The 12768-nt window shown below is 51.9% G+C and overlaps 1 protein-coding gene across 1 annotated transcript; it reads right to left on the bottom strand.

Annotated features, from left to right (window-relative positions):
* Positions 1 to 3782: 3782 nt before the first annotated feature.
* LOC140001154 (olfactory receptor 14C36-like) lies at positions 3783 to 5948 on the bottom strand. The gene is made up of 2 exons (XM_072032345.1): positions 5718 to 5948; positions 3783 to 5294 (listed from the first exon to the last, which is right to left on the bottom strand). The coding sequence occupies exon 2, from the start codon at positions 5269 to 5271 to the stop codon at positions 4336 to 4338; it is 936 nt and encodes a 311-aa protein (XP_071888446.1). The 5' UTR covers positions 5272 to 5294; positions 5718 to 5948; the 3' UTR covers positions 3783 to 4335.
* Positions 5949 to 12768: the final 6820 nt, after the last annotated feature.

Raw genomic sequence — 12768 nt, 5'->3', positions numbered from 1 at the left:
CATTCTCCGGTAACTGGTTGTACAGCGGGGTTTCTTCAGCACGACCCACCTCCTCCTCTGATGATATCCCAAAGTATTTGCCTTCTGGCCAGTCCATGATCACTTCCAATATTCCTGGGCGACTGGGGTTTCCTATTCGAGCCCGCTGAGTAATCAGGGCAACCCACTTGCTCCATGTAGCATCAGTTGCATGATGTGTAGAGGGGACCCTTCCCTTGAACATCCAGCCTAGTACCGGCAGTCGGGGTGCTAGGAGGAGCTGTGCTTCAGTACCGACCACCTCCGAAGCAGATCGAACTCCTTCATATGCTGCCAATATCTCCTTTTCAGTTGGAGTATAGCAGGCCTCAGATCCTCTATATCCCCGACTCCAAAACCCCAGAGGCCGACCTCGAGTTTCCCCAGGTTCTTTCTGCCAGAGGCTCCAGGTGGGGCCGTTCTCCCCGGCTGCAGTGTAGAGCACATTCTTTACATCTGGTCCTGTTCGAACTGGCCCAAGGGCTACTGCATGGACTATTTCCTGCTTGATTTGTTCAAAGGCTTGTCGTTGTTCAGGGCCCCATTCAAACTCATTCTTCTTACGGGTTACTTGGTAGAGCGGGTTTACAATCAGACTGTAATATGGGATGTGCATTCTCCAAAACCCCACAACACCTAGGAAAGTCTGTGTTTCTTTTTTGTTAGTTGGTGGAGACATAGCTGTTATTTTGTTGATCACATCCATTGGGATTTGACGACGTCCATCTTGCCATTTTATTCCTAAAAACTGGATCTCTCGTGCAGGTCCTTTGACTTTATTTTGTTTTATGGCAAAACTGGCTTTCAGAAGGATTTGGACTATTTTCTTCCCTTTCTCGAAAACTTCCTCTGCTGTGTCACCCCACACAATAATGTCATCGATGTACTGCAGATGTTCAGGAGCTTCCCCCTCCTCTAGCGCAGACTGGATCAGTCCATGGCAAATGGTAGGGCTGTGTTTCCACCCCTGGGGCAGCCGATTCCAAGTATATTGGACTCCTATCCAAGTGAAGGCAAATTGTGGCCTGCACTCTGCTGCTAGAGGGATGGAGAAAAATGCATTAGCGATATCAGTGGTGGCATACCACTTGGCTGCCTTCGATTCAAGTTCGTACTGAAGTTCCAGCATGTCCGGCACTGCAGCACTCGGTGGCGTGACTTCGTTCAGGCCGCGATAGTCCACTGTTAGTCTCCACTCGCCATTAGACTTTCGCACTGGCCATATGGGACTATTGAAAGGTGAATGGGTCTTGCTGATCACTCCTTGGTTCTCCAATTGATGAATTAGCTTATGGATGGGAATCAGGGAGTCTCGGTTAGTGCGATATTGCCGACGGTGCACAGTTGTGGTAGCGATTGGCACCTGCTGTTCTTCGACCCTCAGCAACCCCACAACAGAGGGGTCCTCTTGGAGACCAGGCAAGGTAGATAATTGTTTAATGCCCTCTGTCTCTAAGGCAGCTATACTAAAAGCCCACCGAAACCCTTTTGGGTCCTTGCAATATCCTCTTCTAAGATAGTCTATGCCAAGGATACATGGAGCATCCGGGCCAGTCACAATGTGGTGCTTTTCCCACTCATTCCCAGTCAGACTCACTTCAGCCTCCAATACAGTCAACTGCTGAGATCCCCCTGTCACTCCACAAATATAGATGGGCTCTGGTCCTTTATAGCTCGATGGCATTATAGTACATTGTGCACCGGTGTCTACTAAAGCCTTATACTTCTGTGCGCGTGATGTGCCAGGCCATCGAATCCACACAGTCCAATAAACTCGATTGTCCCTTTCCTCCCCCTGGCTGGAGGCAGGCCCCCCCTAATCCTGGTCAGAATCTTCTTCGTTTCTGTGTTTGAAGGACTGTCTGCTGGAAGTTGGAGCAGCAAACTTTTCGGAGAATCCCTTTTTCCTGATTGTTTTCTTTTGCAACTCACGTATCCGTGCCTCTAGGGTCGCGGTAGATTTTCCATCCCATTTTCTCATGTCCTCTCCATGGTCTCGTAAGTAAAACCACAGGGTGGCACGGGGTGAGTACCCACCATATCGTCTTCCTTGTGTGGGTGAACGCCTACCCCTGACAGCTGAGACACTGCTTTGTACAGGTACGGAGGAGAATAATCTCTCCTCAAGTTGGTGAACCTTTTCAGAAAGTTTCTCCCAAGTGTTCTCTTTCGGTCGTTGGACACTGGTTGGTTCAGGTTGGGGGGAAGATAGATTCTCTTTAAGTTGGTGGAACTCTTCAGAAAATTTCTCCACAGCTGAGACACAGGCCTGTAAGGAAGAGGAAAGACTTTCTTCGTACTGCCGGAGTTGTTTAGCCGCTTCATCCACTGTGGGTTCCTCATCCTCTTTCCAGGCCATTATTGCCAATGAGCTGGCATATGATGATGGTGCACTCTGTACAAACTTCCGCCACATGGGTCGTGTACACTTGACTTCATCTGGGTCTTTGGATGTTTGTCTGAGGTCTGGATCCTCATAAATCACTTCCCGTACGGCTAATTCCCTCAGGTACTGGATTCCCTTCTCCATAGTGGTCCACTTGCCTGGTAGACATAAAAGTTCTTCCTTGAAGGGGTACCTTTCCCTCACAGCTGAGAGGAGACGCCTCCAAAGGCTGGTGGATTGTGCTCCATCTGCAATTGCTTTGTCAATGCCGGCATCTCGAGCAAGGGATCCCAGCCGCTTGGCTTCCCTGCCATGGATAACACAGCAACACAGGGCAGTGCTGGGCAGGACCATGGGGTGTCTCTGAGGGCACAAAGGACAGGCAAGTGTTGCACTAGACCTTGCCCACGGCACTTCAAAATGCTTATCCTTAATTACTGTGCAGTCTTATGGGTCTTTACCTGATGACTCTTCACCACCTCTTCTGGCATTGCAGAGCCCTGCTTTAGCCCATTGTCTCCTCAAATCCGCCTTTTCCTTTACCAAAATCTTTTTTGGATGATCACTCATTTTATGAGGTTCTAATCACTGCCCACTGAACACCTTGTTCCTGCAGATCTTCTGACTTCTCCTGGCAGCTCCAGATTCCTCTCCAGGCCTGCATTGGCCATCAGCCCCGCTGCAGGGGGTGTAGTCCCATGCAGATGAATCCAGTTGTCTACTTTGGCAAGTGCCACCATGAAGAGAGCTCTTGGTGCAGTCCTTGATCCCTCACAGATCACCCTGGGATTTTCAGCCTGTGTTCTTTACTCCATGAAGAGGCCCAGAAAACAGAAGAGCAGGGAGGAACCCCTTCTCTCTATTCCAGACAGTAGCATTGGAAGAGGCATCCAGGCTTCTTGGTTTGCCCTGAACAGCCCCTTTTGTTACTGTTTGGTTTTAGTTTGGTGCTAGTAGGGAGGCCAGCTGTGACAAAGGACTGCACAGTGCCTGCTGCTGTCTGCTGGGACACGGATGCCACTGCAGAGACAACAGGACTGGCATCAAATTACATGAGATATAAAGTCTAACCCAAATACAAGAAACACAAGAGACCAATGTGGAATCCAAAAGAGAGCAGCAGTGAAAAGGCCACGTCCTGCTGCTGGCCATGGCCATGGCTCCAGGGAAGCAGCAGCCCCGACCCGAAGGCAGCAGAGAGGCAGAACCCAGCGGGCAGTGAGGGGCAGCCCCGAGGGCCACTGGGGCTGCTCGTTCATGTGTCAGCTGGGCTCTTGTCCCTGAGCCCCTCCTGCATGCCGGGGTTTGCTCCCCCAGCTCCAGAGGAGATGGGAAGAGATGGCAGCTGAGACCAATGAATTTCTGCTGGATTCTTTATTGTCTTTATCTACACAGGAATCCTGGTTCTATAGGTAAATCTTTAACAAGTAGAAGGCTAAGAATAATATTATTTATATCAGAAACAATAGTTAGTGAAAATAATAACACAGACAAATGTAAACTAAGAAAAAAAAATCTGAGAAAAATAGGTGTTTCTGATTATAGGCTAATTGTTATAGGCGAAGAAGCTGAAGAACATGTATTAAAATGGTGTCCTCACTGCATCCCTTAGTTCCAGGTTCCTCATGCTGTAGATGAGGGGGTTCACAGCTGGAGGCACTGGTGATGGGAAGAGATTGCAGTTGAGACCAATGAATTTCTCCCTGTTTCTTTATTGTCTTTATTTAAACATGAATATTGATTATAAAGGTATTTGAAATTATTGACTTAATAATAATAATAATAATAATAAAATACAAATTAAGAGACTTAGAATAACATTAAATTGAAGCCACAAGTTAGAGGGAATAATAATAAAGAAAATTACTTTCAAGAATTTGCATTGAGTCTTTTTTTCAGAAATCCTGTGTCCTGTTAGTATTATATGCACATTATTTCTGCTGAAGAAAGATGTATTCAAATAGTTTCCTCACTGCATGCTTGATTTCTTTGTTCCTCATGCTGTAAATGAGGGGGTTCACTGCTGGAGGCAACAGTGAGTATAGAACAGCCACCACCAGATCCAGGGATGGGAAAGAAATGGAGGGAGGGTTCAGGTAGGCAAATATGCCAGTGCAAAGAAACAGGGAGACCACAGCCAGGTGAAGGAGGCACGTGGAAAAGGCTTTGTGCCGGCCCTGCTCAGAGGGCATCCTCATCACCGCTCTAAAGATCAGCATATAGGACACCACAATGTAAACAAAACAAAGAAATACTAAAGAAAGAGTAAAGACAAGTGCCCCAACTTCCCTCAGGTAAGCATCTGAGCAGGAGAGCTTGAGGATCTGGGGGATCTCACAGAAGAACAGGTCCACCGCATTGCCTTGGCAGAGGGGCAGGGAAAATGTGTTCGCCATGTGCAGGACAGCGTTGAGAAAGCCACTGCCCCAGGCAGCTGCTGCCATGGTGGCACAAGCTCTGCTGCCCAGGAGGCTCCCGTAGTGCAGGGGCTTGCAGATGGCAACGTAGCGGTCATAGGCCATGACAGTGAGAAGGGAATACTCTGCTCCAATGAAGAATACGAAAAAGAGGACTTGTGCAACACATCCTTGATAGGAGATGGTCCTGGTGTCCCAGAGGGCATTGGCTGTTGCTCTGGGGACAGTGGTGGAGATGCAGCCCAGGTTGAGGAGGGCGAGGTTGAGGAGGAAGAAGTGCATGGGGGTGTGGAGGTGGTGGTCGCAGGCTACGGTGGTGAGGATGAGGCCGTTGCCCAGGAGGGCAGCCAGGTAGATGTCCAAGAAGAGCGCGAAGTGCAGGAGCTGCAGCTCCCGCTTGTCTGCAAATGCCAGCAGGAGGAACTCACTCACAGTGCTGACGTTGGGCATTTGCTGACATTAAACACAGCTGTCTGTTGAAGAGGATAAGGCAGAACAAGTTAGTACACACTTCTCTGAGGGAGACTTATTACAAGCCTTAGAGCACCCCCAGCCCGAGCATTTGTTTGCAGGAGAACCTTTCTGCAGCTTTCTTGCTTGAGCTCCAGCTGGTGCTGGCTGATAGTGGCACTGGGAGCAGGGGCTGCTGTGGGCTCCAGAGGAGTCCTTCCTGCTGTGCTGCAGGATGAAAGCAGGAAGATGGGAGAAACTCAAGTGCCGTCCACTTGTCACATCCATGAGCTTTTCAGTGTTGTTGTCAACAACCCAATGCAGAGCAGAGCTGCAGGTATTTTATTTTTTTTTTGCCCCTCCCTTTTTTTTTTTTTTAATTTAGCTTTCAATAACACTTCTAATGCTTATGACAGGTGTTGGATGCTTGAACTCCCTTACATTACCTGTGCACTCCCAGAGAAATCCTGTGGGTGCCAGGAGGCAAAGGGACTGTGCCTTGGTGAAGACTGAGCAGTGCAGCTCTGTCACTTTTGTTATTCCTCTGAGCTACAGGACCATCCCACTCTGGTGTTTCCCTGAGGAAAAAAAAAAAAAAAAACAAAACAAAACATTAGATGGCTGCTAATTGAGGAGAGCCACAGCAAGCCAGAAGGAGCTTGAGAGCTTCTCCTCATCTGGGCTCTGCCTGCTGTGCTGGCCATGCCTGCCCCACAGCCCATGGGGTGCAGGGGGAGAGGAAGCCAGGGAGGGACTGCTCCAGGAGAAGGCATCTGCACTGCAGGGCATGGCCACGAGGTTCCCGAATCCCCCCTGACACGGTGTTTCTGGCAACAGCTCCTTCTGGCCGCCTGCCCCTCTCTCTGCTGCCTGCAGCTGTTCCTGCCGGGAGCTGCTGATCTGCGCCCACCTCTTCTTTCCCCCTGCCCATGCTCACAGACCCCATCCCATGTGGCTGTGCTCAGCGCTGCCCTGTAGCACCCTGCCACCAACAGGACCCTGTCAAGGGGCACCTCCATGGCTACGGGGTAGCTGACAGAGAGCCTGGCATGGGCGGCCACGGCAGGGTGTTCTGGGCTGACCGGGGGCACCTGGCTTAGGGCACTCCAAGGGGCTTCTGCCAGACATCCTCACCTCTCAGTGCAATCCAGCAGGACTCTCAAAGCCTACTGCATTGCCCACTGCCCTCCCAGAAACAAGACCCAGGAGGAGACCCTTCCAGGACCTGCAGCTGCATGGCCTTGCAGCCAGACACTTACCTCGTCAAGGGCTGTGCAGATTTCTCCTGCGGTCAGCGCTCAGCATCCTCCCACTCCCAACTGCCTCCAAGCCCTCTCTCCTTCTCTCCTCTCCCCATGCCAGCTGTGGTCAGAGCCCCCAGCCCTGCTGCACTGTGCAGAGGAGCTGCTCCTGGGCAGAGCTGTCTCTCTGCACCAGGGCCTCTTGCCAGGAGCTCTCTCTGTCCCAGGAGCCCGGCCCAGCTCAGCAACCCAAGGCATTGTAATTACTTCTCTGGGGGCTTTCCTGATGAGCCCACAGACCTCAAGCACTAAGAGACAATTGAAGACATCTCTCCAGAAGTCCATGTCAGATGTATATTTCCTGGAGTGTCCCCCTGATGGCCAGCACTGACACAGCTCCCCCTTGGAGCTCGTTAGAATAGAACAGTGGAGGCAGTGAGGACAAGGAGACAAAAACAGTGTGAAGGTGACACTGAGGTGTAGACAAAGTGGATGCGTTTCACCAAGCACAAGGGCCAAACCTTGACACCCTGCCTCTGGGAGAGAGAACCTTTCCCTTTACACCTTGCTCAGGGCTCTTCCTGGGGCAGTAGGAGATGGGGATGTGCATTGCCAAGTTCAGGAGAATGGTACGACCCCTTCCTGGTTCATGGGTAGGGGCAAGGAGGCAATGAGGCCCTGGTGCTCTCTCCTCGTAGGTCTCACTGGCAGAGACAACAGCCATAGCTATAGACACAAAGACCTGGGTCCTGTTGGGACTTTCAGCCTTTCCATAGCCCTAGCTCCTCTCCAAATCAGGATATTGTAGGGACTCCCGTGTACCTCTTTACCGGCTAGCTGTAGACACTTTTCCATGTGGTGTCACACTGGATGTGAGCTGAGTCTGACAATCCAGATCTTCTTGGTGGCTATGCTCCTCATAAGGCAGCTCTGTAGGAAGCTGGCCTGGTTCCTGGTGAGCAGGCACTACTGCTCGTATGGCATCCCTCGTGGTGCCCTGGGCACTGCTCACTCAGCACAGTCCCAGTCTGCCCTGATGTGTGGGGTTCCTCTTCCTCCAGTGCAGGAATGGGCTCTTCTCCTTCTCAATGTCAAGAAGTTTGTATAGGGAAAATCCTGCATTTCTCAAAGTTCCTCTGGACAGATGCCACATTCTGTCAGCTGTTAATATCTGCAGGGAGATGTCTCATTCTAATTGTGCTCTCACAAGATAACAGTATCAGCAGTTGTAGGAGAGTGTGAACAGTAGAGGAGTAACTAGTTGAATGGAGCTGCAGACCAGGCTCACAGAAGGGTAGAGGACGGAAGGTTGCCCAGTTCCATTTTTTCTGTGCTTCTCATGTATGCTATCATTTTCTCTGAAGCCCTGTCATTTTCTCTGGAGTCCTAAATGTTGTTAGGCTGTGCAAAGAAAAAAAATTGGAAAGGCCAAAACCCAGCTGGAGCTCAATATGTCTATTACTGTTAAAGACAATAAAAATGGTTTTTGTTTGTTTGTTCGTTTGAATTAAAAGAGATGATGAAAAGGCTGAGGTACTCAGTGCATTCTTTACCTCAGTGTTTTGCAGCAAGACCAGTTGCTACCCTGATACTCTGCCCCTGAGCTGGTAGATAAGGACCTCGAACAGAATGAAGCTCTCATAATCCATGAGGAAATGGTTAGAGAACTGCTACTCCACCCAGATATGCAGACGTATAGGGGGCTAGATGGGATCCACCCATTGGTACTGAGGGAGCTGGCTGAAGTGCTCACCAAGCCATTTTCCATCATTTTTCAGCAGTCCTGGCTATCAGGGGAGGTCCCTGTCAACTGTCAACTAGAAAATATGATGGATATCTACAAGAAGAGACAGAAGGATGATCTGAGAACTACAGGCCTGTCAGTCTGACCTCTGAGCCAGGGAAACTCATGGAGCAGATTATCTTCAGTACCATCACACAACAGGACAACCAGCTGATCAGGCCCTTTGATAAACCCAGTTGGGTTTATCAAAGCAGGACCTGCTTGACAAATCAGATCTAAATCTATGAGAAGGTGATGTGCTCAGTGGACAAGGGAAAGGCTGTGGATGTGGTCTACCTAAACTTCAAAACGGCTTTTGAAACGATTTGCCACAGCATTCTTCCAGAGAATCTGGCTGCTTAAGGCCTGGAAAGAATTATGTTTCAATGGGTTAAAAACTGGCTGTGTGGCTGGGTCAAAAGATTTGTGGTGAATGGATATTAATGTAGCTAAGGGTGAGAGCAAGGCCATTTATAGACCTGTGCCAGGTCTATAAACCAAAGCTAAACCAAGGAAAGCGTGGCCTGATGAAGCAAAAGAAAGCATGGCCAGGGAAAGCAAAGCTGAGCAAAGGAAAGTAGCACCAGGAAAAGCAAAGCATAAACAGGAAAGACAAAGCAAACAAAGGAAAGCAAAGCAGTTTGAGGCAAGGCAAAGCACAGCACGGGTAGGAAAAGCAATTCAGTGCCAGGTCTATAACCCAAAGCTAAACCAAGGAAAGCATGGCCTGGTAAAGCAAACGAAAGCATGGCCAGGGAAGGGAAAGCTGAGCAAAGCAAAGCAAAGCTAAGCTAAGCAAAGGAAAGCATGGCCCCATAAAGCAAAACAAAGCAAGGCCAGGGAAGGCAAAGCACAGGAAGGCAAAGCAGAGCAAAGGAAATTAGCACCAGGAAAAGCAAAGCATAACCAGGAAAGAGAAAGAAGTGAAAATAAATAAATTAAAAAATGAAAATTCAACAAAAAAACAAACAAAAAAACAGCAATAAAACCACAACAAAGCGAAAAAGTTGGAGGTGAGGCAAATCAGAGCTGGGTTAAGAGAAGCTAAGCAGAGCAGAGAAGGAAAAGCAAAGCAATGCCAGGAATACAAAGCAAAGCAAAGGAAAGCATGGCCAGGCAAGGCAAAGCAGAACAAAAGAAAGTAGCAAAAGGAACAGCAAAGCAGTGCCAGGAATACAAAGTAAAGCAAAACAAAGGCAAGCATGGCCTGAAAATGGAAAGGAGAGCAGGAGCAGGTGAGGCAAAAGAGAGCAAGGCAAAGGTAAAAAAAGGAAAGCATGGCCCCATAAAGCAAAACAAAGCACGGCCAGGGAAGGCAAAGCTGAGCAAAGGAAAGTAGCACCAGGAAAAGCAAAGCATAACCAGGGAAGACAAAGCAAACAAAGCAAAGCAAAGCAGTTTGAGGCAAGGCAAAGCACAGCAGGGGTAGGAAAAGCAAAGCAGTGCCAGGTCTATAACCCAAAACTAAACCAAGGAAAGCATGGCCAGGGAAGGGAAAGCCGAGCAAGTCAAAGCAGAGCAAGAGAACGTAGCACAAGGAAAAGCAAAGCATTGCCAGGAAAGAAACAGCAAAACAATCTGAGGCAAAACAAAGCAAACCCGAGACAAGAACAGGAGACAAAAGGAGGTATGGAAAAGCAGAACTGCCAGGAAGAGCAAAGCAAAGCAGAGCAAGGACAAAACAAAGAGAAGCAAAGCGAACGTAGCAAGCTGGCGGCCAGCCCTCCTTTGGGTTCCAAGTGCCTGTTGGGGGGAAAACGGAGGGCTCCAGGTTGTGTGCAGGTGGCAGCCAGACTTGAACAGTGGCTGTACCCTGATCGGATGTAATGCGGATAAAAGCTGAGCAAGACAAGGAAAAGCCCTGCTAGGCATAGGGAAAAGCAGTGACCACCAGGGCCTGGAAAAGCAAAGCACGGCCTGTAAAAACACATCAGATAGGTCCAACATGAAAACAAATCATGCAAGGAACATTAAATAAATAAATAAATAAATAAATAAATAAATAAAAGAAAAACGAATAAAAGATGAAAGGCAAAGCAGAGCAAAGCAAAGCTAAACAAAGGAAAACATGGCCTGATAAAGCAAACGAAAGCAAGCCCAGGGAACGCAAAGCAGAGCTAAGGAAAAGCAAAGCAAAGGAAAGTAGCACAAGGAAATGCAAAGTATTTCCAGGAGAGAAAGAGCAAAACACTCTGAGGCAAAGCAGGGGCAAGAACAGCAGAGGAAAGGAGGTATGGGAAAGCAAAACTGTGCCTGGATGAGCAAGGCAAAGTGGAGCAAGGCAAAACAAAGAGAAGCAAAGTGAACGTAGCGAACTGGTGGCCAGCCCTCCTTTGGGTTCCAAGTGGCTGTGGGGGGCAGACCGGAGGGCCCTCATGTTGTGTGCAGGTGGCAGCCAGACTTGGACAGTGGCTGTACCCTGATCACCCTCTCCCCAGCCTCCTTCACATCTCCTGGTGCACCATGACGGTGGGCAAGAACCATGTCTTGCTTTAGCTGTTTATTTCTTTATTGTTGCCTTTCTTCCACCGTAGCTGTGTGAATCATGTTTTTACTTACATGCTGGGTTATATCTGCATGCCTGCTGCCCCCTCGTGCCAGTTCTGAGGGAACAGTCGCTGGGCTGCGGGGAGGCCAAGCTCTGTGTCTGACGGTTTATGCGTTCGTAATTATACCGATCGACTCGGCATCAAAATCAGCGGGACATCTCCGCGAGAAGCCTAGCACAGCACAGGAGAGCAGAGCAATGCGGATGGAAGCTGAGCAAGGCAAAGCAGAGCCCTGCTAGGGAAACGACGGCGGGGTTGGTTCCCGGCCGGCAGGTGTTCCCCGGCTCGGGGGGGCCGCGGGCGCTTTGTAAAAGCGTTGCGGACAGCAGCCGCCAGGTCTACCCGGCCGCGGTCGCCATGTTTGCTTAGCCGGCGGCGACCTGTAGGGGTCGCTGCAGGTCCGGCCGCGAGAACGGCGTGGGGGGCTGCCCGGCAACGACGGGAGCGCGGGCGCGAGCGCGTTTGCGAAGGCTCCCGTCCCCCGGTCAGTCGAGCGGTTCCCGAGCGGTTCTGATCGCGCGGAAAGCGTCGGAAATTCCCGGAAAGGTCCGAAAGGACCCGAAAAAGTTCGAAAAGTGTCGGAAGGGCCCGTTCGAAAAGCAGAGGAAGGCGGGCCGGCGGTGTTGGTTCCCGGCCGGCGGGTCTCCCCGTGTCCTCCTGAGGTTGCCAGGTCTACCGTATACCCCGTAGCCTCGTCTCCCGGTCCTTCCGCGGCCGCCTGGTCTCCCCGTAGCATTCTGCGGCCGCCAGGTCTACCCGGCCGCGGTCGCCATGTTTGTTTTGCCGGTTGGCGACCTGTAGGGGTCGCTGCAGGTCCGGCCGCGAGAACGGCGTTGGGGTCTGCCCGGCAGCGACGGGAGCGCGCGCGCGCGCGCGTTTGCGAAGGCGCGCGCCCGTCGGTGGGTCGAGCGGTTCCCGAGCGGTTCCGATGGCGCGGAAAGCGTCGGAAATTCCCGGAAAGGTCCGAAAAAGCCCGAAAAGGTCCGAAAAGTGCCGGAAGGGCCCGCTCGAAAAGCGAAGGAAGGCGGGCCGGCGGTGTTGGTTCCCGGCCGGCGGGTCTCCCCGTGTCCTCCTGAGGTTGCCAGGTCTACCCGCGCGAAGGAGTTTGCCGACGATCGGGCAGAGGGAACGGCGGCCAGGTCTACCGCGTCTCCGACGGGACTTTGGGGCCCGCCGTGGGGCTGGAGGTAGACTAGCAGCTCGTGCCACGGCTCGGAAGGTGTGGTAGGCGTCGCTGTTTCTCTGTGCCTCCAGTTAGGTCGAGGTAAAAGTCGGTTGCGCTCGGGTGCCTCGCCGCGGTAGCCTGGAAAAGGACCCGCGTCGTTTCTGAGGCAAGGACTTTTCTGTCCGTCTATAGGAGAGAGTGAGGACTCTGCTCCGCCAGCGGTGCCGAGCGAGCGCTTGGGGCTTGGAGAGCCGGCGCGCGAGCGAGAAGGGGGCGCGCGGCGTCGGTGGTGGCGTCGGCTCGGGCGTGGGTTGTGTGGAGCGGTAGCCGCCAGCTGTTTGCCGACCCAGCTACCCCGCCGGCGAGCGAGAAGCGGTCTCGCGCGTGCGAGTCGCCGGAGAAGCAGCAACGAGCCGCGAGCTCAGAGCTGTGGAGAGAGAGAGAGAGCGGCCAGAAGCCGGCGGGCGGTCCGCCGGCGCCCGAACGCGTCTGTCCGGGGGCGTCCCCGGCTGCTTGTGTGGGTCCCGGAGGCTCGGAAAGCGAAAGAGGGGGGACCCCGCGGATTGTCACGGCCGAGGCGGCGGCGCCTCCGGCTCCCGACGATGCACCTCACGTCACCCGCACGCAGGCGCCCGTCGAGGCGTTCCTCGGGCACGTCGGAGAGGCTTCCCGGCGGGTCGGTTCCTGTCAGGGCCGATGTTCAGGTCGGCGCGAGCACCTCTCGCGGACGTTGCTCCAGCACACCCGCACGCACGCACG

The sequence above is a fragment of the Anas platyrhynchos genome, chromosome 38 (genome assembly GCF_047663525.1).
Source record: "Anas platyrhynchos isolate ZD024472 breed Pekin duck chromosome 38, IASCAAS_PekinDuck_T2T, whole genome shotgun sequence".
In the NCBI taxonomy this organism is placed as follows: Eukaryota; Metazoa; Chordata; class Aves; order Anseriformes; family Anatidae; genus Anas; species Anas platyrhynchos.
The sequence above is the reverse complement of the archived record's forward strand: the minus strand, read 5'-3'. Positions and strand labels throughout refer to the sequence as shown.